This window comes from Arvicanthis niloticus, chromosome 9, assembly GCF_011762505.2.
Source record: "Arvicanthis niloticus isolate mArvNil1 chromosome 9, mArvNil1.pat.X, whole genome shotgun sequence".
Classification (NCBI taxonomy): Eukaryota; Metazoa; Chordata; class Mammalia; order Rodentia; family Muridae; genus Arvicanthis; species Arvicanthis niloticus.
Genome location: NC_047666.1, coordinates 43,828,344 through 43,849,813, shown reverse-complemented (window position 1 = coordinate 43,849,813; position 21,470 = coordinate 43,828,344). Strand labels below are relative to the sequence as shown.

General features: G+C 37.3%; 1 protein-coding gene across 2 annotated transcripts in view; it reads right to left on the bottom strand.

Annotated features, from left to right (window-relative positions):
• Cntn6 (contactin 6) overlaps positions 1-21,470 on the bottom strand; it is a 334,089-nt gene that overhangs the window by 57,978 nt on the left and 254,641 nt on the right. For both annotated transcript variants that reach the window (XM_034511787.2, XM_076940196.1), the window contains exons 9-11: positions 21,245-21,381; positions 19,636-19,765; positions 17,820-17,970 (exon numbers count right to left, since the gene is read on the bottom strand). In XM_034511787.2, the coding sequence (XP_034367678.1) occupies positions 17,820-17,970; positions 19,636-19,765; positions 21,245-21,381 (418 nt within the window). The remainder of the gene's footprint in view (positions 1-17,819; positions 17,971-19,635; positions 19,766-21,244; positions 21,382-21,470) is intronic.

The window sequence follows — 21,470 nt, the reverse complement described above, 5'->3', positions numbered from 1 at the left end:
ATTTATTTAATTAATTAATTATTTACTAGAACCCAATTTATATTCTCATGGGATCATCCACATACACTAAAAAGTGAATAAAACTCAAAGACAGATCTTTTGCAATTGCAATGTTGTCTCAAAGATACGACTAAACTGGGCCTTGGCAAACTGAATGATGCAGGTCATCTCCTGCATGGCACAGTATACTTGTTATCTTAACTAGTATTTAAACAAAGAGAGACATGATAGAATGTTCATGAACATTTATGAGTGAATATGTTATTTATCTCTTCTCCCTTGTTTTAAACTTTGGAAAAAATCTACATATATATGTCTATAAATAGAGATACAAACACACCCACCCACATAAAAACACACACATAGACACACACACACACACACACACACACACACACACACACACACACACTCCAATAATGTAAAGACTCTTCTTGAGATTCCCATAGGGGAAGTGTGTATCCATAATTTATAAAAGTATTTTAGCTTTTATTTTTAAAGAAGAGCCAGATGAAAACCTAATTGATTTCAGAATAGCCAGATGAAATCTCCTCCCGTCATATGCCACAGTTTTGTTCACCAATATGCTTGTCTAAGCCTATTCATCTTTTAATCCCTAATATTTCAGAAGCATTTTAGTAGTCTCTCATATTCTCTAAACTCCTCTGACTGTCATAGGTTCATATAATATGATCTCAGCAGTAAAGGCAGATGAGCCCCCTTTTTTTCCTTTCTATACAAAACCAAATGGTTTTTCCTCAACAGACAATCTAGAGACAACTGGTCAGTCTGACTGATCAGTTTATTAATAGTTTTTAATGTTCATCAATGTTGTTGTTTTTAAATAAATGAAATACAGAGAGAGATTAAAACATAGTCAAGCCTCCACATTAATGGGATAATTTTTGCCTAGGGATTCAACTCCAGATCAAAGGCATTTTTTAAAAGCAGTATCTTTATGAAATATTTCATGTAAATCATCTACATTTTCATAACTTCTTAAGCCTTGACACTGTAGCCTAGGAGTGATGATCATAGTAGAGGCGATTTGATAAATACAGAAAGATGTACCAGGCACATGCAAATAATAATACCTTTGTAGGAGGGAATTGACTATCTGCATAAATTGTATGTTTGTGGAATGTGTGTGCATAGTATGTATTTGTGTGTGCTGTAGAGTATGTGTAGTATGTGTGATATGTGTGTATAGTATCTATGTCACACTATATGGTTTATGTAGTATGTATAGCCTGTAAGTATATATAACATCTATGGTATAAATACATAGTATGTTTATGATATGTGTAGCATGTATATAGTTTATGTAGTGTGTGTGAGTGTATTTGTGTGTGTGTATGAATGTGTATATGTATATGTATATGTATATGAGTATCTAAGAAAGTAATGATTAAAAGCACATGGTAGCTACATTTCTATATTTAAATGAATTTTATAAGGTAAAAAAATTAGCAGGTACTTGAAAACTATGTATTTTCTATATACATTTATCCTTATCATTAAAGAACAAGAATATTATTAATTAATGATATTAATTAATTCAATATAATAATGAACTTGGAGAAATACTTTTGATATGCCAGGATGGAGAGATACCCAGGAGAGACCCCACCATCTCAGAAGAAAAGGAGAAGAGGGATGGGAGGAGAAACACTGTGTGGCGAAAGGGAAGGGAGGCAGCATTTGTGATATTAATAAATGAATGAATGAATAAATAAATAAATAAATAAATAAATAAACAAATATTAGTCTTGGTCATCCATAATATGCCTATTTAATCAATGGGCCAGTTTCTCACTTGGGTGTTTATATTTTCTGTGTATTTTAGGATGATTTTGAACTGATGATCTCTAACTCATCTCTAGATTACATAATTACACTTCCAGATTACATAATTACATCTGTCACTAGCCTTGGTTTATTTGGGGATGTGGATCAACCATTGACTTAGTGTATGGTAAACTCTACTAACTGAGCTAGCCCTCAACATGCTGAATAATTTCTATGTTTGTAGATGGTAGCAGAAGATGTGTAGCAAAAGAATTTATTCATTCTGTATCGTGTGCCATTTATGGGTGACTCTGTGGGCTTGTGAGTATGCCTACAAAACACACTGGAGTTATAATTACTATAATTAACTCAGTGTGTGTGCTAGGAATAGACTCTAGTCCTTTAAAAAAATAACAAGCACTTATAACCCTAAACTATGTCTATAGCCCACAATTTTTTTTAAGTTACTATAAGACCATAATTAGTGATGCCTTAATATTTAACTGGATCACCAAAACTGTTGTGATGCCATTTCTAGTATTTTGTTGTTGTTGTTTTGATGTGTGTGTCTGTCCTAGCTACAGACAAATGGGTTCCTCAGAGCCTGTATATTGAATTATGTTAGGCATATGTGACTAAATTTACTGGATAGTGAAGGACATGGAGTAAGAGGGAAGGGAAATCAATACGAAAATCTATTAAAAGTGGCCTTGTTAAGAAAAGGGATGAAAAAAAAATCTACCTTTATTCAAGAAGCAGTGTTTTTCTCTACAGTACATTGAGAAAAGAAAAATGAAACAAAAACAAAACAAAAAACAAAAAACAAAAACAAAAAAAAGAAAGAAAAAAAAGAAGAAAATATCCTGAGTTTCTTTAAATTCTGGAGCAGAGCATCCAATGCGTGCTATGCTAGGGCTCTACCAAAGCTACATCCATTTTCTCTGTGTCTCCTTTTCCAATATTTTTTTAACCAAAAAATTGAGAGTCTCACATAGCTGTCAAGTTAATCCTTTGAACACATAGTATAACTCAGACTGCCTCTAAGCTCATTGTGCAGTTCAAGCCAACTCTGAATTCAACTTTTGCTTACCTTAGCCTCTTGAGCCAAATTTATAGGACTGTGTGACCAGGTTCATTTATTTTCTGTAATCTCTCTCTCAACAGAGAAGAAAAATCATACTACGTACAGATTAAAAAGATGAGGATATGCTTCTTATGAACTGATTATCCAAAAACTGACTCGGGGTTTTTATAGACACAATACGGAAGTCTTTATTTTGAAAAGCATTAACGAGAATTTAGACCTAGAGGTATAAAGTTGACTCCTGTCCATTTTAAATAAGAATAAAGATGTTCCTTCTGCCTGTATCTAATATTTAATTTTACCTTGTACCTAATATAGAAATATGTGTGTGAACAGGGAAAAGATTCAAAGTTGAGTCTTTGCTTCAGTGGTCCTAAGTCTAAGGAACAACAAAGCACTGGGCATCCAGATTGCAGAATCTTTCCATTTTATCTTTTTAGTTAATATACTGACATAATTTAAGTAATAGCTTTGTAGTGCCTAACACAGAACACAAACCCAGATGCCTGAATCAAGACACAAATTAAGAGATGATAGATAACAGAAATTTCTAAATAACATAATAATTTTGTGTCATGATGTGTCTTTATTTCTGTGGCATGCCAAAGAGTGTGTTCCTAGGTTGCTTTCTATAAACAGTTAAAAAAAACCATGATTTAACCCCTACTTAACACATCAGATGGAAAGCTGGGTTAAACATGCCTGAGAAGACCACTTAGCAGTTGAGAAGATAAGGTTAGATAAGAAGTGCCTACGTTTGTCAGATATCTAAGATCTGTCCAAAAGAACTTGAGAGACAATATGGTCCAGCAAACTGAAAATGAAAATGGGAAATTCAAGGTGGCAAAGAACAAACAACCCAACCAATCAAACAAGCAAGCAAGCAAACAAACAAAACATGTTAACATAGAATTCAAAAGAAACAAGAAAAGAAACTGCATGTTCCCCAAACAGCGAGAGGAGAGCCTACTGAAAAGACTGGAGCGCAAAGGGAACTAGAAATATGAATACAGAAGAGCCTGTTTATTTTCTCTTTTACTTACGAAAAGATGAGTGTGTGTTTTCACTAAGATTTTGAGAATTTTACAAGCTGGAAGTTGTATCCCCAGTGGAGTTTGACGTGCACAAGATTCAAAGACAGCTAGATGACCTCATACTGGTGATTTCATCCCTAACATTCTTGGATTCCCTGATGCATAACTATAAAAGGAGCTGAGCCAAAAATGAATGGTTGTTACTTATTACCTGTTGGCACTTGGCTTCTATAATCTGGTGATAACAGAAGACAAATTCCTAGGAAATGGCACTGTTATTTCATAAAGGTGGCACTGGAAGTGGTGCTCACCAGCAGAATTTCTGAGTCTGGATCCCTCTTTGCTCCATCTTGACTATAATCCTTGGAGACTATATAACTAGGTTTGTAAAGGTGGCGGAGATTAGACAATCAACATAGATGTGACTTACTTTCTTTTGACTTTAAGCCTAGCACAACTCTACAAATGTTTTACAAAGATGAGGAAATTTACAGATATATACTCAATTTCCATATCCATGTCAACAAGTCAGTAAATTTATACTGTATATTTTAATAAAATTCACATTCAGGGCTGGCAAGAGAGCTCAGTTAGTAAAGTGCTTGTCATGAGAGCACAATGAAAAGAACTGGGCACAGTGCACCTGTTGTTATAGCGCCCACACCGAGGATGCATGCAGTGATAATTTGTATGTTCTTGGCCCATGGAGTTGCACTAGTAGAAGGTGTGGCCCTGCTGGAGTAGGTGTGGCTTTTTTAGAGTAGGTATGTCACTGTGGGTGTAGGTTTTAAGACATGCATCCTAGCTGCCTGGAAGTCAGTATTCAGCTAGCAGCCTGTAGATGAAGATGTAGAACTCTCAGCTCCTCCTGTACCATGCCTGCCTGAATGCTCTCATGTTCCTGCCTGCTTTAATGATAAAGCCTCTGAACCTGTAAGCCAGCCCCAATTAACTTTGTCCTTAGAGTTGCCTTGGTCATGGTGTCTGTTCACAGTAGTAAAACTAATACACAGGCAGAGGTGTCCATGGAATTCTCTGGCAAAAGTAGTGAGCACAACTGGCCACAAGCCCCACTAAGAGATCACGTACCCCAAAATGTATAAAGTGGATAAATCTTCTGAGGAATGACTCTTGTTCTTCTTCTTTGGCATTGGCCTTAAAATGTATATGACCCACATAAATATGAAGTAGTAAGATTTCATTTAGATGACATATATTTTACACATTTAATAAATAAAAACACTTTGTATAGGATTTCCTCTGTATTTGTACGTGTGTGTGTGTTTGCGTTACTACTGTGATTGTTTTCTCTTTGTGTGCGACTCTTTTCTCTCTGTGTTTGTGACCATTCTTTCTAACTGTGTGACTCTTCTCTCCTTCCCCTCTTTCTCTCTCTGTGTGTGTGTGTGTGCATGACAGAGATGACAGAGAGAGAGAGAGAGAGAGAGAGAGAGAGAGAGAGAGAGAGAGAGAGAGAGTTCTCAGAGAAGTTTTTAATCTAACACTGAAAAACAACAAAACAATGTGTATGTTATTAAAGTCATAAAAAGGTACTATAAGTCATCAGAAATCTAATTAAAATTCTGTGATGTGATGTTACAATTATATTCAGCTGTGGAGTCAAGGCTTCCTAGAGCAGAATGCCTTTCCATGACTTATTGGCTGCATGACTGACGAGGGGTGTGATATTTAACATCCATAAGGCTTAAAGTTATTTATACAAAAGATAAATACTATAAATAAGTACTTATCATAGACATTATGAAAATCACAAGAAATGATACATCTAACATTTTGGCACATCATCTTTCCAGGATGGAGATGGTATAAACAAATGCTATCCCCATTATCATCAATCTTGTGTGACGAAAGTCAGGGTCAAGTATGGAAAGGATAGATTTCTGGATGTAGTGGTTAATTTAATCAGAGGTAGGCAGAATATATATAAAGTATAACTAAGCATCCTTTAAGTCATTAGTCAGTAGTTGGATGACTCATGAAATAATTTTAGTCTCCTTTCTTGTAAATATAGGATCCTTGGGGAAAGGCACCTTATCATAGGGAAGGAAATTCAATATCCAAACTTGGAGATGCATTATATCTACTCCAAATGTCAGAGTCACTTTAAATCTGCAGCTTAAGTTGTTCACATTATAAGCACGCCCATTCCAACTCCTCGACATGCAGAAAAAGTCTATCTACCCTTCAAGTGACACCTCAGGTACTTTCACCTTTATGGCTTTCTGAACTGCTATGAGACTAAATGATGAATGGCCTCTGTCATCCTACCATTTGGTGAAGTTGTCTCATATGTATGAAAACTGTGGTCCTTTTTACCCTGATGCTAGACACCATTTCCAAAATGTTATACAATGTTGGATAGATTGATTTGTTACTGTGCTCATAAATAAATGAATAATTTGATAAATAATGATGGACAATAAGTTTATAGATTTATACTGTGTGTCGGTAGATGTCAAGTTCTAGTCCTGAGATAGCTTGGGAAATTTTCACACCTACTGTGGATCATAAGTATGTGAGAATTGGTAAAGCAACCAAAACGGACACTGGTTCTCCCTCTAGAAAAGTAGGCAGATTGATTTTCAAGGATGTTTCAGTTTCAGGACAATATTCTTATATAAAATGATTAGGAAAAGTTAACATGACATTGTCAAAACCAAAAGGAACTCTGAAAAATTTAATGAGAGTGTAACAAAATTATGTGACAGTGTCACTCTTCATCTTGAGCACAGTAGCACAGATGATTTCTACAACTGGGTTCTAGATTTTACTTCTTCAACTATACCCTAATAAACAGCAATCTTCTTTGCATTGTGTTCTCAAAATTAAGACAAAAATATTTTCTTTTGAAGAACTTTAAAATTCAAACATTTCAAGCAGTCACTTAAAAAAAAGTGTCAAGCCATGAACAAAAGGCAATTTGTATAAATTACACAAAATTGATCTTTTCTGTCTATAAAATTATGTCTGAAGACTATTTATGTGAATTTTGGAGATATAAATGGCAATTAAAAATGAACACTAATAGGAAGTTGCCATCAGTCAAAGGCCAATTCAACTCTATTTTCAAAAAGCCAGGCAACAGCGGACTTCTGTCTTCACAACAATGAAGGAAGAAGAGTTAAGTTTTCAGTGCATGAGAAAAAAAGAGATAACATGAAAGAAGTATTTCTTTTATAAGAGGATAGACATTTATCATTCTGGCCTCAGTTTATCCAGACATCTGTTGACTTCAGAAGTTATCAAATTTCATAGCTACAGAATCAAAATCTTGGGTTCATCTCTGGCTCTGCATTTTTCATAAGGTTCTCAGGATGCATAACCAAATTCAAAATATTCTGATACAGCCTTGGAGTTCGCAGAATCTACAAAGGGAATCTCACTGATGTGCTCCTGAAAAATTCTATTCAAGCTTTCAAAAGATGCTATATATTTGTTAGAGCTTCTCCAAATTATCCCTTGGTTTAAAGGCAAGGGGAAAACATTTCAAATAGAGATCCAGAAGTTCAGAAGATATTCTCTCTCTCTCTCTCTCTCTCTCTCTCTCTCTCTCTCTCTCTCTCTCTCTCTCTCTCTGTGTGTGTGTGTGTGTGTGTATGTGTGAATATCTGTGTGTGTAGTGTTATAAGCATGTGTGTACATACATGTGCCAGTACATGCATGTGTAGAGGCCAGAGCTCTACTATTTGTTTATTTATCTATTGTTTTCCACTTTAGTTTTTTGTTTCTTTTAAAATAACAATTCTGTTACTGAGCCTGGAGCTCTCTGCTTTGGCTAAGCACAACTGGGATTCACCTCTCTCCACTCCCCATGCCCAACATGGTGGTATAGATTCACACTGACATTGTTAGCTTTGTAGGCTGATACTGAGGATGAAAACTGGTGCCCTTTGTCTTGAGCGGCAAGAAATTGGCTCTGGAAGACAGCTCTCCAGCCCTAGGCTCTATATCTTTTATGAATGAAAGCTACTTGTAGACAATAGCAGGCAGGTGATTCAGTGTGCATAGTATAAAAAAGGTGGGAAACCTAGGCAGGTGGGGGCCAGTAGGAATAAAGGAATGAAGATCAGAAAACAGAACTGAGGAGGGGGAGCAAGATGGACAGGTGTGCACAGGGGATTTTAGCTTATTACATTGTTCTGTGACAAAGGCAAGAGTATCAGATGGCTCTTGACACATCCGACATGTATTCCCTGGGAAAGGCTCACCTTAACAAGGCTCTCAGGAGCTGAGGATGAACAATTTAAAATTTTATTACAAAGAGGCAGCAGAGGAGGGAGGCTCTAATAAGCTTGGCATTATGCAGACTGCCACTCTGCCTTAAATATGGGAACATATGGTTCATTTGCCTGCTTGATACTCATACTACCTGATGGACTAAACACCATTACATTAAGGAGCTGGTGAAACAAAACAAAATTAGGTTTACTTGCTTCTTCTATTAGGAGGTATCTGCAAGTATCAAGAAAATGTACAGAAGCTTTTTTATTTTTATTTCTTTGCTCTTGCTGGATGATGATTAAAGCAGCAAGAAGAACATGTGTATAGAAGGGTTATTTTTTTATTATTAAGGTAGCACTTAGGAGACTAGGCAAAAAAACATGTATAATAATCACTCAGAAGGTAGTTCCTGTAAAATATAGAGAAGCATCTAGCAGGGAGAATAAAAAAGTTGTCTCTCTTCCATTTATGTAGCCTCTGCTACCTGATGCCATCCAAGTGAAACGGCCACTCAAAGGTTCTAGGGACAAAATCAGTGGTATATGAATGAGACCTTGACTCTAAATAAAATAACTACTTTTTCCAGGTAATTTACACAAGAGAGGAATAAAAAAGTCTCTCTCTCTCTCTCTCTCTCTCTCTCTCTCTCTCTCTCTCTCTCTCTCTCTCTCTGTGTGTGTGTGTATGGGTGTGTGTGTGTGTGTGTGTGTTATACACCATGCTATAAACTTTCAGACATGTCTCCCCATGTTTAAGTTTTCCCATTTGAGAAAAGTTAGAGAACTAATTTGCTCAATAGCAGAGAGCAAATATCTCACAAATAATGCCCTCACATGTCCCCTTTTTAGTTTCCTCCTCTTCTGCAAATTCCTCCTTCCTCTGTTTTCTGACATCTTTCTATCTTTCCCTTAATCTTTTTCCACAATTCAGTGCTTTGCCCAGAAAAGAAGTCTTGGTGTTGTTGTAGCAAGATGGAGATAGAGTAAGTCTATTATAAATTTGGTGCTTGAAGACAAATACTGAATAAACAGCATTTTCAGTAACTGAGTGATTCCACAACACTTAGTAGGCTTATGTGTTCCTTCCTTTTATAATGTATAGGAATATATGCGAGGACTAGGGGTGGCACTACAGATTGGGCAGTGCACATAAATCTGTGAGTCAATGAAGTTTGTTCATAAACATAGAGTTTAAATAAATAGGTTGACTTGATAGGAGCTACTCTCCAAAGTCACAGATGTTCTCTTATTTCAAGCCTGTGAGAAATGATTACATTCTGATAGCAACTACATCCACCATGGGACAGAACTTCTCAAGAAACTTGACTGGGGGTGCTGAAATTTATTTGTATGGAATCTTTAAATTACCTGGGGGAAGATGACACCAGTGCAATGTGTACTCTGTTGGAATACTGATCCTTAGTCATATATCATTATGGAAAAATGTGTTTGTTCTGAGATATGTAAAAGGCCTGATGCATTGCATAGAAAATAAGAGTTGCCTTGAGGGATTATTTTTACAATTATTGAACATTTCCCTGGCTGGAGCTGTGTTTTATGTCATTTTTATATTTTTGGTAATAAAGTAGAAACTTGCTGAATTACTTATGGACTCCATCGAGATTCTTCCAATAATAGGACAAAATTATTGTTCTGTTTCTCTTTGTTTTTGTAGTTTGCAAGTCCTATGGTCACTACCACTAATGGTTAGATGATCATGCACAGTGTTTAATGTTGCCTGTGAGAGCACACTGTTGAGCTGTCTGCTCAGCAGATTAATACTTCTCATTAAATTCAGGACATAATCCAGGAATAGGTAGCTAGAATTGACTAGGCATAAGGGGCTTTTGATTTCTGTCAGGTCACTGGCTAAGTAGATATAAGAGGAAAAGAAGTGATTAATCAAACTCAGCAGATGTGGGATTAATTCCCTGAGTGGCCTGAGAATGCCTTGAAAACAGGAGCTTCATCAGCTTTCACCTTGACCTCTCAAGGTGAGGTTTCCGTTGCCCTTGTGTCTATAACTCTACACGGGCATCGGTGGAACTGCCCACAGGTCAAATAACTGCTAGACACGCTTATTGAGGTCTTAGAACACATGGAGACTTCCTGTCCTTCTGCATAGGCTTTGCTATTTGTATCTCAGAGCCCCCCTCTGTGAGAGACAAGTACTATTTTCTCCAAAATGGTTCAACGGAGAACCAGAAAAAGTGAAGGATTTGCTAAAAGCTATCAACTAAATGAGAAGTAAAATTGAGGCCTGAACCACAGTCCTTGACTCCAAATAACTTTAAGAGAAAGCAATTTTTACAAGAAAGAACAAACAAAATGTTTTATACCTGAAGCTATCTAGTTTGACACTTCAGCCCCAGGATACAGTGTAGTAATTGGAATATAATAGGTGTTGAGTGAATATTTGTAAAATTCTTGAAAGAAGTGGCAAATGAGCACATTTGGGGTTGTGTTGATGTTCAAAGTTTTAGTTGGATTGCATGTGAGTGAGAAATCTACCCTACAGGCTCAGCTATTTAAATACTTCAGATGGTGGTAGTGTTTAGAAGTAAGTGAACTTTTTAGGATGTCGAGGACTACTAGAGGAAGTATGTCATTTTGGGAAGCCTTTAAAAGTAAATGCAATTTCTAGAATCTCTCTCTCTCTCTCTCTCTCTCTCTCTCTCTCTCTCTCTCTCTCTCTCTCTCTCTGGCTGAAGATGTGATCTCTCACCTTTCTGACCCTGCCCCGGATGCCATGCCTTGCCCATCATTTGGCCCTTACTTCTGGAACTGTAATCCCAAACACACTATTCCCCCAGTTACTTTTGGCCCTGCTGTTGTGTCATTATAGAAGAAAATTAATCCCTCCCACCATGCCCCCCAGCAATGGGCAAAGATACTCTTTAGTGGTGGTAATACTCTTATATCAATCAGGAGCAGAATGGATGTCAGTCCTTTGTTCTGCCTAGCATGATGCCGGGTATGGTAGTCCAAGCTGTCTTATGCCTGAAAATCATAAAAACAACATCAATTCAAATCTAGGCAGTGCAGCACAGGAGAAGGAAGACAGATAGAAGCACATTGCCATGCCACCCACAGATCGTCCTTCCAGTACATGGAATAGTCTGGCCATAGACACCAGCTTGCTACCACAGCAGACAGCAGCATGGGTGAAAGGTGTTACCCAGGGGCCTGCCAGCCTGCAGTGGGAGCCCTGACAATGTATGTGTATGTGGTGGTCAGATGAGAATGATGGAGAAATAGAACAGCTTGAGCATTACGAAGAAAGATGGAACTGCAGACTCAGACAGAAGTGGAAAGGAGTAGACTCTGTGAGTGGCTAGACCTGATACTTGGGTCAATGGTGAGGTCCCAGCCTGAGCTGCTACTGAGGTCCATGTCCATGGAGGAATAGTGATAATGTCAGTGGCTCAGAGGACCATTAAAGTTAGGAAAGCCACCAGAGACCATAAGGATGTCCAGGTTCTGTGCATCACTGGCTCTGAGCCTCTGGAGAGCTGATCCAATCTTTCACCAATGGCAGCACTGGATGGAGCAGTTCTTGCACCTCATCTGGGCAGTACAATAGTGCTGGTCCTGGTGGCAGAGGCACAGGTAAATCATCTCTCAAGGGTGAGAGCACAGGAGAAGTGGCCTTACCAGTTGTCAGGCATGAAGTGGTGTGGGTGTGAGGGTGATGCTCTACCCCTACCCACTGGGTGCCTGCAGTGACCAGGAGAGCTGACACTGTGGGTATGGGAGTGGGAGAACTAGCCCTCTCCCCTCAATGGCTGTAACACTCAGGAGAGTGGGCTCTGCACCTCACTTGAGCAATAAGTGGATTTAGCATTAATGGCAAAGCCACTGGTGAGCCAGTCCCAAGGGTGTGAGAGCAAGAGCAGGAGTCCTGGGCCAGCCCCTCACAAGCTGCAACACTAGGGAGAGTGGGTCCTAAACCTTGACTGGGCAGCACAATGGAGATGGCTTTGGAGGTGTGAGTGGGATGAGTCAGCCCATAGGCATGAGAGCAGGAAAGATGACCCCGAATCTTGCTGATAGATGGCGATGAATGGCAGCACTAGATCTCTTAATCTGAGCAATGGTGGAGATCAGCCTAGTGAAGAGCCAACAGGCTGAGAAGCTCAGGTACCAACCAGGCACATCCCAGTTCTAGGGTTCTAAATTGGCCTACTCCAAAATCTATATAATCTGTGAATGATTGGGACAGATGAAAGGGCCTGTCCTACTGTCCCAAAGCTCTAGGATCTCCATGACACAGGGCAACAACAGGATAACCAGGAAGATTCCCAGTGAAGAACCAGTATTGATGGTTATTACAGAAGCCAGAAATTTCGAACCAGACCTGAAAAGAATATTTGCAAGTGAAAATGCATTGACAGAGAACTATACTGTGGAATACACTATGTCACACTATAGCTTCCATGATATTTTTGATGCTTTGTTTTTATTGTTGTTGTTACATGTGTGTGTGTGTGTTATTTTGTGGGTGAGGCTGCAAGGGCAAAGGGTTGATATGAGGGGATGGAGAGATGAGCAGGACTAGGGTGCATGATGTGAAACTCGTAAAGAAAAATGTTACCCTCCCAATAAAAGTAAAGTTGCTGATATATTGTGCAACCACTAAAAAAAAAGTAAAAGAAAAATAAAGGAAGCATTTATTACAGGGAATTAACAATATGTACTCAAATATGTTCTGTTCTAGCTTGTGTTGAGTGTTCAGACTGTCAAGTTGAGGGAACAAATGAGGCTCAAAGTCTTCTACAGTTTTTCTTTTAACCATATAATTCTCCTTAAACTTTGAACACTCCCCCACCTGAGTTGACTGATGATTCTTAGACATGAACCTGTTTAGATTGGGCATTTGCACATCTGAGTAAATCATGAAGACATACATGAACGGCAGTTACTATTTTAACTAGTGGAGTGCTCATTTCTGTTGTTATTGACCACATAATCACCACACAGGCAGTATTGATGTGGACATAGTAATCAATAATTAATTAATACAGTGACTTAAAATAAGTATCATTAGCCTGTTGTGTCCACCCCCCTTTCAGGGTCACAGAGAATGATCAGAAGATCTAACTTCAATGTGGAGTGCTTTGCAATGCATGCTTTGACTTCTGTCCAATTTATGCATTGTCACTAATTCTGTGGTATCACTAAAAAGAATGAGACAGACATTGTGTAGCCTTTGTTTACAGGGAGGGAGATCTTTTGCCTTCATAACTCTTATAGTTCAGACAGAAGTCTCAAAGTAGCCGAGACTACAATGAGGGCATATAAGCTGATAAGACACATGTTAAGGATATTAAGAACTGTTGCTTGATCTGACTTAATGGATTTATTAATTAAAACACTTGTCAATATTACTTCAAACAAGGGATGGTTCACAATATTCTCCTTTATCCCCAGACTGGTAAAACTTTCTGGATACAAAAAGAGGAAATGTAGTTCTAAGTAGAAGCTTCATCACCTGCAGGGTCTGTGATGGAAACTCTTGATTCATGAAAGAGGAAAGAGGGAAGAGGAAAGAAATTGTCCAAACATATATATTGTCACCACTTTTTGGAAGTAGGTAATACAGTTTGATTACTTTGAATGGGCTTTTTAAAATCTATCTCAACCACCTACAGGCAGTTATACTTTGTTGGCAGTAGGAGTTAGTGATAATGAAATTTCAAACAAGACAGTGCCATATTGAAGTTCTATACCAAAACCATGAATAAATAATGAAATAAATAAATAAACAACATAAAAAATAAAGTAAATTTGTTTTTTATATACATCCTCCCAAGGTCAAGAACTGAAAAGCACACACACATGCGTAGACAAAGACATATAAATCCTATAATTTTATTTTTTTGCTTTAGATGTAATAGTTAATTTGTGATTAATGTAATAATTTATCTGTGATAATGCTTAGAACTTTAATGTCTTCTTCTTGTGACATCATCTTCCATTATAATAGCCACTTTCAAGTTAAATACAATTGTTTTGCTAGGATTTGTGCTGTCTCTAAAAACAATGGCTTAGTTCCCATCGGTAATGGCTGGTTTTGTGTGTCAACTTGACACAAGCTGGAGCTGTCACAGAGAAAGGAGAAAATGCCTCCATGAGATCCAGCAGTAAGGCATTTTCTCAATTAGCAATCAGGGTGGAAGAACCCATGGTGGGTGGTGCTATCCCTGGGCTGGTAGTCTTGGGTTCTATAAAAAAAGCAGGCCGAGCAAGCCGGGGGGAAGCAAGCCAGTAAGTAACATCTCTCCATGGCCTCTGCATTAGTTCTTGCTTCCTGACCTGTTTGAGTTCCAGTCCTGACTTCCTTTGGTGATAAACAGCAATGTGGAAGTGTAAGCTGAATAAGCCCTTTCCTCCCCAACTTGCTTCTTGGTCATGATGTTTGTGCAGGAATAGAAACCCTAAGACATCATCTCATGGTGAGGCTGCTAGTATAAAAGGAACGGTCTACCTTATACTTGATGGGTTAAAAACAGCATCAGAAGCAATTTTTCAATGTTATCTTTAAATTCATTGTATATAAGGAGGCCTATGGTAGTAAAAAATTCTTGAAAGTATATTCATAATAAAACATTGCAGGGTTATAACTCAACTTCTTTGATCTATGAGAAAAAAGTAAAATCCACTAATCCTAATGTTTCCTTCTCTTCCAATTTATTTTCTTCACCTTTTACTTTCTCTTACCTCTTTTACCCTACTCTTTCCATTTTTCTTTCTATAATCCTTTATTTTGTATCTTAAAGTTGCTCAAAAATCTCTATGCCAAGACCACTGATACACCTTTAAGCCAACACAAATGGCAACATGATGCTCTATTTTCCAATAAGCAGCATGAAGTCACACACTTAATGAAACCAGTGAGCTCAGAGGCAATAGATGAGGGGACAGGACAGAAAGCCTGCAATGATATGCTGTCCCACGAAGCCAGCTCCATGCCCTTTACAAATTACTTCAGTATTAATCATACCAGGTAGATACAGATGCCTGTAATTACTACATCCTGCTAGGACTCAATTACTTCTTCATTATTTTTTATTTGAATTCACATCCAGAACGTAATTTGTTTGCTTTTTATTGTTAAAATGTATAATGAAATCATTGAACTAGCAGAAGTTGTTACTTGGAAGGCTCTTTGTAGGTTAAGAGGCCACGGGAACTGTTCCTGTCATCAAAGGAGAGCTTGAATCTGATATGACCATTAGTAACTGCCATGAGGCTGAGACTGATTCTATCTTGGGCAAACCAAAGACAAACAACAACAATAAAATGTTCCTTATGCTTTTGGGGTTATGCTACTCACCCATCACCTGACATTTCTTAACTTGGGTACTCACTGTTAACCCCTAACAATGACCAACTGTGGACAGCAAAGGAAATTATTTCACCTCCAACTTTTTCAGGTTCTCTGGTGAGCTTCTGTCTCCTCATACACTTCGTGTTTTGGCATTTTAAGGTCATAGAGGGTCACTGGCATCTCTTTCTGTCCTACAGGTTTAGAGCCACTTTATCATAACATCATAATCGAGCTAATAAGTCCATTCAAATCTACAGAAATAGAATGCTGTATGAGTAGATGGTATGTAGAGTGTCCTTCCACATCAGTGTGTTTAGAGTTTGACTCAATTTTAGGTATGAAAGAAAAACTTTGGACAGCAACTGTGCAGTGTTCTGCAAGGGGCCCACAGAGCCAATCTGGGCTCTGGCACCAGGTTGCTTCACCTTTCTTTCTCCTTGTTCTAAGCATCTGTCCCTTTGTCTTGAGGCAATTCCTTAAGTAAAGCCATTCTCTAAGACACCAATACCCTACCAGACCCATTCTTCTATTCTGACTCATACATTCAAAAGTCAAGGGAATTTCTGTTTTGTTTTGTTTTTTTGTTTGGTTTTTCAAGACAGAGTTTCTCTGTATAGCCCTGGCTGTCCTGCAATTCACTCTGTATACAAGGCTGGCCTCGAGCTCAGAAATCTTCCTGCCTCTGCATCCCAAGTGTTGGGATTAAAGGCGTGCACCACCACTGCCTGGCTGGGAATTTTTATTATAGAAAGGCTTTAATTCAGAAATATTATTAAAAAAAAAAAACTTTTTACAAATGCAAGACTGAAAAATGAAGAACGCACTAGGACACTTTCTTTTAAATACATCATCAGATATTTGGAAATATCTCTAACAGCAGACAGTACCATGAGAGTCAGACAAACAAATTCGAATCTCTGATACTTGTTTTTGTTTCTCCTTTATTATCTTTTCATTGGCCACAAAAGCAGTATTAGGACTGCTAACATCCAATCAAGGTTCTCACATCCAGCTTAGAGAATTTTGTTTCCCTAGCTTCAGACATTTTTCTAGCATCCATATGACTGAAATCAAGTCGTAACTGTTCATGTGTAGTGACAGCTCATATACCAGTCTTTCTGGTCCTTTTCTTTAAGACTGCCAATTGTCTGCTAGCCATGGCCAACACATTGGGTAAAAACTCCTCCATTTTAGTTGAACTCTGACAATTACCTTAACTACAGTAATCTACTTTTCAGAAATGTGTTCATTCTCTGCTTTTTGCCTTCCCTGCCCTGTAGGCCCTAAGTAAAAGCCATTCTGCAATGATACTCACCCATCATCTGACATTCTTAACTATGTGCTCACTGTTAACTCCTAGCAATGGCCAACTGTGGACAGCAAAGGAAACTATTTGATTTCACTCACCCGTTCCGACATACGCGTACCTGAGTTGAGAAGCCAACAGCAGTCTCTAATTCTTACAGTGACCTTCTATGAAAACCCTGCCAAAGTAATGCTTGTGGTATTTGTCAACTGTACATCCTTTGTACTGTGTTTAGGTCACTCATATTTCACTTTACTTCTTTCTTCATGTGTCCCGTCTTGTCAGATGAGGGTCATTGTTTAATATGATGTTGAAAAGCTCAATGAACTCATACATGCACAATGGTTCATTCATAGCAGCAAGATTCAGTCATATGTAGGGATCATTCAAATAGAGCTGACAACTGTGGCCTTACTGTCCTCTATACACAAGAATACATAAGAATATATACAACAATGTAATATGTATTATATGTATTATAGAGTATTATATGTAGACAAAAAAAAATAACTATTCTCTTCTGCTGCTGTGTCCTAGAAAACATTTAAGTGCTGACTTCAGATTTCTCAACTACATCCATTCTGCAAAGAAACCTCACTTGCTTCTCTCTACAGGAACCTCTCCACATTTTTTTTCATGTGGTGAATTCATTTTGTCATGGGGTGAACACCTGTGTGACTATTTAAAAACCACAGTACCAGGTGTGTGAATATGAGTGTCTCCTGCCTTTGTGTAATGTTCTCAGTGGTTTCTCAGCAGGCTGGGTCAGGAAAAAGCCTTCAAACTGAATAGAGAAAGGTCTTAAAGGGGTTTAAAAATATACCCCTATTATAAGTGTGTGCAATAAAAATATTGCAGTCAAATTACACAAACAGACTTTAGCTTTACAGCTACTTATGTATGTATAGGATGTGAAAACTATTGGCATCTTGGGGTACCCCACAGGAAGTTTATTACAGAAGAAAGAAGGTGGGTTTAGGAGATGGCAGATTATAAAATTTTAAAAAGCATATATAAAATAATTTTTTTTTTTTACCTTTTACTTTGCTTCAGGTTCTCTGCTCCTTTTTTCCAGGAAATAGATGCTTTGGGGAAAGCATTTGGTTTGCATTCGATAGAAATGTCACCACCAACTTGAACAACTGAAATTTTTTTAATGGGATTTTTTGAGAAATCTGGAGGTGAGGCTAAAACCAAAATTAAAAATTGAATTGTTAAATCACTCAATTAACGTTGAGTAAATTAAGTTTACACCAATATATTGAATGAAACTTAACAGTTGTGTTAAAAATTACTTTTAATAAGCTCAAGTTGTTTTACAGCCAGTTTTAAATACACACACACACACACACACACACACACACACAACACATACATTCACACAATATATACATAGATAAAGACATATGTATATACATGATTTAAATCAGTGAAGCAAACCAGAAGTCCTTTGTACTCTGCACAATTTCTTCCAGAAAGTGTAATGCAGACAACTATGTCTGTCTTCTACAGAAGTAGATCATGTAAGTGAAATTTAAAAAATTTACGTTTGTCAGTCTTGGTTGTGTTCCAACCCAGTTGGATATATAATACTGAAGCAAGAATAAACAAAGAGCCTGGGAAGCACCTAAACCTTCCATGTTCCTGAAAGGTGGATGTGTGTATCTAATTTCAATTTCTAAACTTTGAGTGAACTTAAGTTTTCATGTAGGTCAGGCTGTCTGGCTTCTTGTATTTTCAGGAATTGCTTCTCTGCCTTCATTTGACCTGTGCAACCTTTTTTTTTGTGTGTGTGTGTGATCCCAGATCGAAAAGAGTATCCTCAATTAAGGTTTTATTTGGCTTGCCTTGTGTTTGGATAGCAACCGGTCAGTTTTTGACTGTATGAATAGCCACCTTTTACATTTAGTTGTTTTCTCAGTTACAGTGTGAGTTCAGCAAAGGTAAGGATCACTCTCATTTGAGTATTTTTTTATACTTGGATCCTGGTATAGAATAATGTTCAGTGGGATGGTAGTGTTGAGCAAACGCCCGACACTCAAAAGCCTATATTTGTTCTCTATCTTGATCTTCTTTCCTACCATTCTTCCTATCAATAATCAACTCATAGGTTATGATGCCTGAGACTCATTTATTGAAGCAGACATATTTGCTTAAATTTCATGAGGTACCAATGTCTCTCTGTTCTAAAGGTAGTACTTTCTACCAAAAGGTACTCTTTTTTCTTGTTCCAAGCTTGTCGCAGTGTTTTCATGGCAACGTGTCAAGAATTCCACTACGTAAATGAAGGGAGTTTTCTATGGAAGCTTAAGAAATTATTGTTTTTTAATCATAGAGATCAATATGGCAGAATATCATCTCACTTTACTCCTGCCTTGAATATCGACTTGGTGTCCACAGCTATATGAGGCCATAATGAACACACACATCTACACATCTTCTAGGAAGGGTTTTCAGTGTTAGTGGCTAGCTACAATGTCCTACTTGACATCCAGTGCACACCTTAAAGAAGGTCACCATGTCTTAAGTCTTATGCCTGTGAGGTTGAAATTATTTCTCATGGTTTTATTTGTAGCTGAAAAGATTTTTATTGGGTTCTATTGGTTTGTATTCCAAGACCACCCACTTGAATCTAGTTAGCCAGCTGGATCTCATTAGAATTGAAAATATTTAATAGACATTAATATATTGACAAATCAGAATAATAACTTAAACATCTTTTGTCTACAATGTTTTATGTAAAAAGCTAAATGAAATATTTCTCACTGTTTTAAAGGAAAGTAATTTCTACTTCACAGAAAAAAATCAGGTTCAGACTTCAAAACTTTTTTGGTTATAAATGAATGACTCACCTAAAACTCTCAGTTCTGCATTTGCATAAATTGTCTGATATTTGTTTTCTGCAGCACACTGGTAGATACCCGAGTCTGACACATTCAGCATGGTGATGATAAGAGTCCCATTTTCAATCTGAATTCTCTCCTAATAAAGGAATAGCCATGCAAAAGGTGCAATTATATTAATATAAAAGATGTTTTATTTTTAATTTTCTTGCACAAAATATATTAATAAACAACATTTGTACCTATCACTGAGAACTAAAGTGTTTTGGCTCTTTAATTCAAGATCTGGAGTTGTTTTCTAAAGTTTTTAAAAAATTTTCATATATATATAATATAAATACAGCATACAGTATATATATATATATATATATATATATATATATATATATATATATAGTATTTGTGGAACAAGGTTTTTGTTCAGAATTATCCAAGTTAACTTATTTCAGAAGAAACTGGTCTTCTCTTTAAGGAATATATGCAATTGTCTGTTCAATGATATTCAAAATAATGTAGCATATTCCACCATTCTGGAATGTGATAACTTTACAATGTGTTGCTTGAATTCTAAGCAGCAGCCTTCAGTTTGGTAACCTCTAAGATGGCCTGCCTCAGCTGCTAGCATCTGCTACATGGACTTATTTAGGGTAACAAAATACAATTTTAAGTCTACATAGTAAAGTAGTTAATATTATGAATCTACCATAAACTAAACATTTTGATGTATACACTAGTGTTCTCTAAGGTATTAATGGGTTAAAAAAAAAAACAAATAAAAGAGAACACATTCAGAAGGCATCCTGGAAGAAAGTTCTACAAAACCAAAACCAGAAAAAATACACTATTTTAAGCTTCCAAATAAAAGATTTTTTTATGACTGTATATGGCTACATTTGAAAAATAAAAGGCATCATTAATATGATCATCTGGAGAATTTGCTGGGGGAAAGTTTTCTCAGGAGATAGACATAAGAGGAAACATGTTCGCATCGGAAGAGTGTATAAAGCCTTATATCCATTCTTATGGAGCAGGGACAGTTAATGTATTTCCTAGAAGCAGTACAGTGATGTGAACTCAGATTCTGCATCCTCCTAGCAGACAAGTTAGTAGGCAAAATCTTCTACTCACAGTTCTATAACCTTAGAAAATGTTTTCATTTCTCTAAATGCTCCTCATGTGGGTCCTTCACACAAGTACTATTCTGAAAACTAATTTTACCTGTAGTGGGTGCTGCATTCAGTTTGACAAATGTCTCAGCCCCTCTGAAACACATTCTTTCATCTATTTGAAGGAATGGTATCTCTGTCTCTCTGTATCTGTCTCTGTCTCTGTCTCTCTCTCTCTCTCTCTCTCTCTCCCTGTTCTTTTCTTTTCCCACTGAATCCAGTTAATGCCACCTGAACATGTGCCAATGACCACATCTAAATGTGGGTGGAATCATCAATGTTAGTGTGACTGTCCAAGTTTTCTATCCCAGTCCACTTTTCTTCCTTCTAGTTTCTTTAAGGATTAAAAAATGAAATTTCCAATCCTGGAGCACACTGAACACTCCATAGATATGAGATATTACTGTTAACGACCGTTATGAACAAGGAGATGCTAACATCTAGTTCCTTACTTCTGTGTTGAGACGTTCACCATTCTTTAGCCACGTGTACGAAGGATTTGGATTTCCAGTAGCTTTGCATTCCCAAAACAAACTGTCATAGATAGAAAGGTATGTATTTTGGATTTTTCGTTCCCATTCTGGAGGAGCTATTTGAAAAAAAAAAAAGAAAAAAGAAAAGAAAACAGATCAAGGATATCTTGTTGGCAAGTCAATCAAGGTAATACAATGTGTTCCA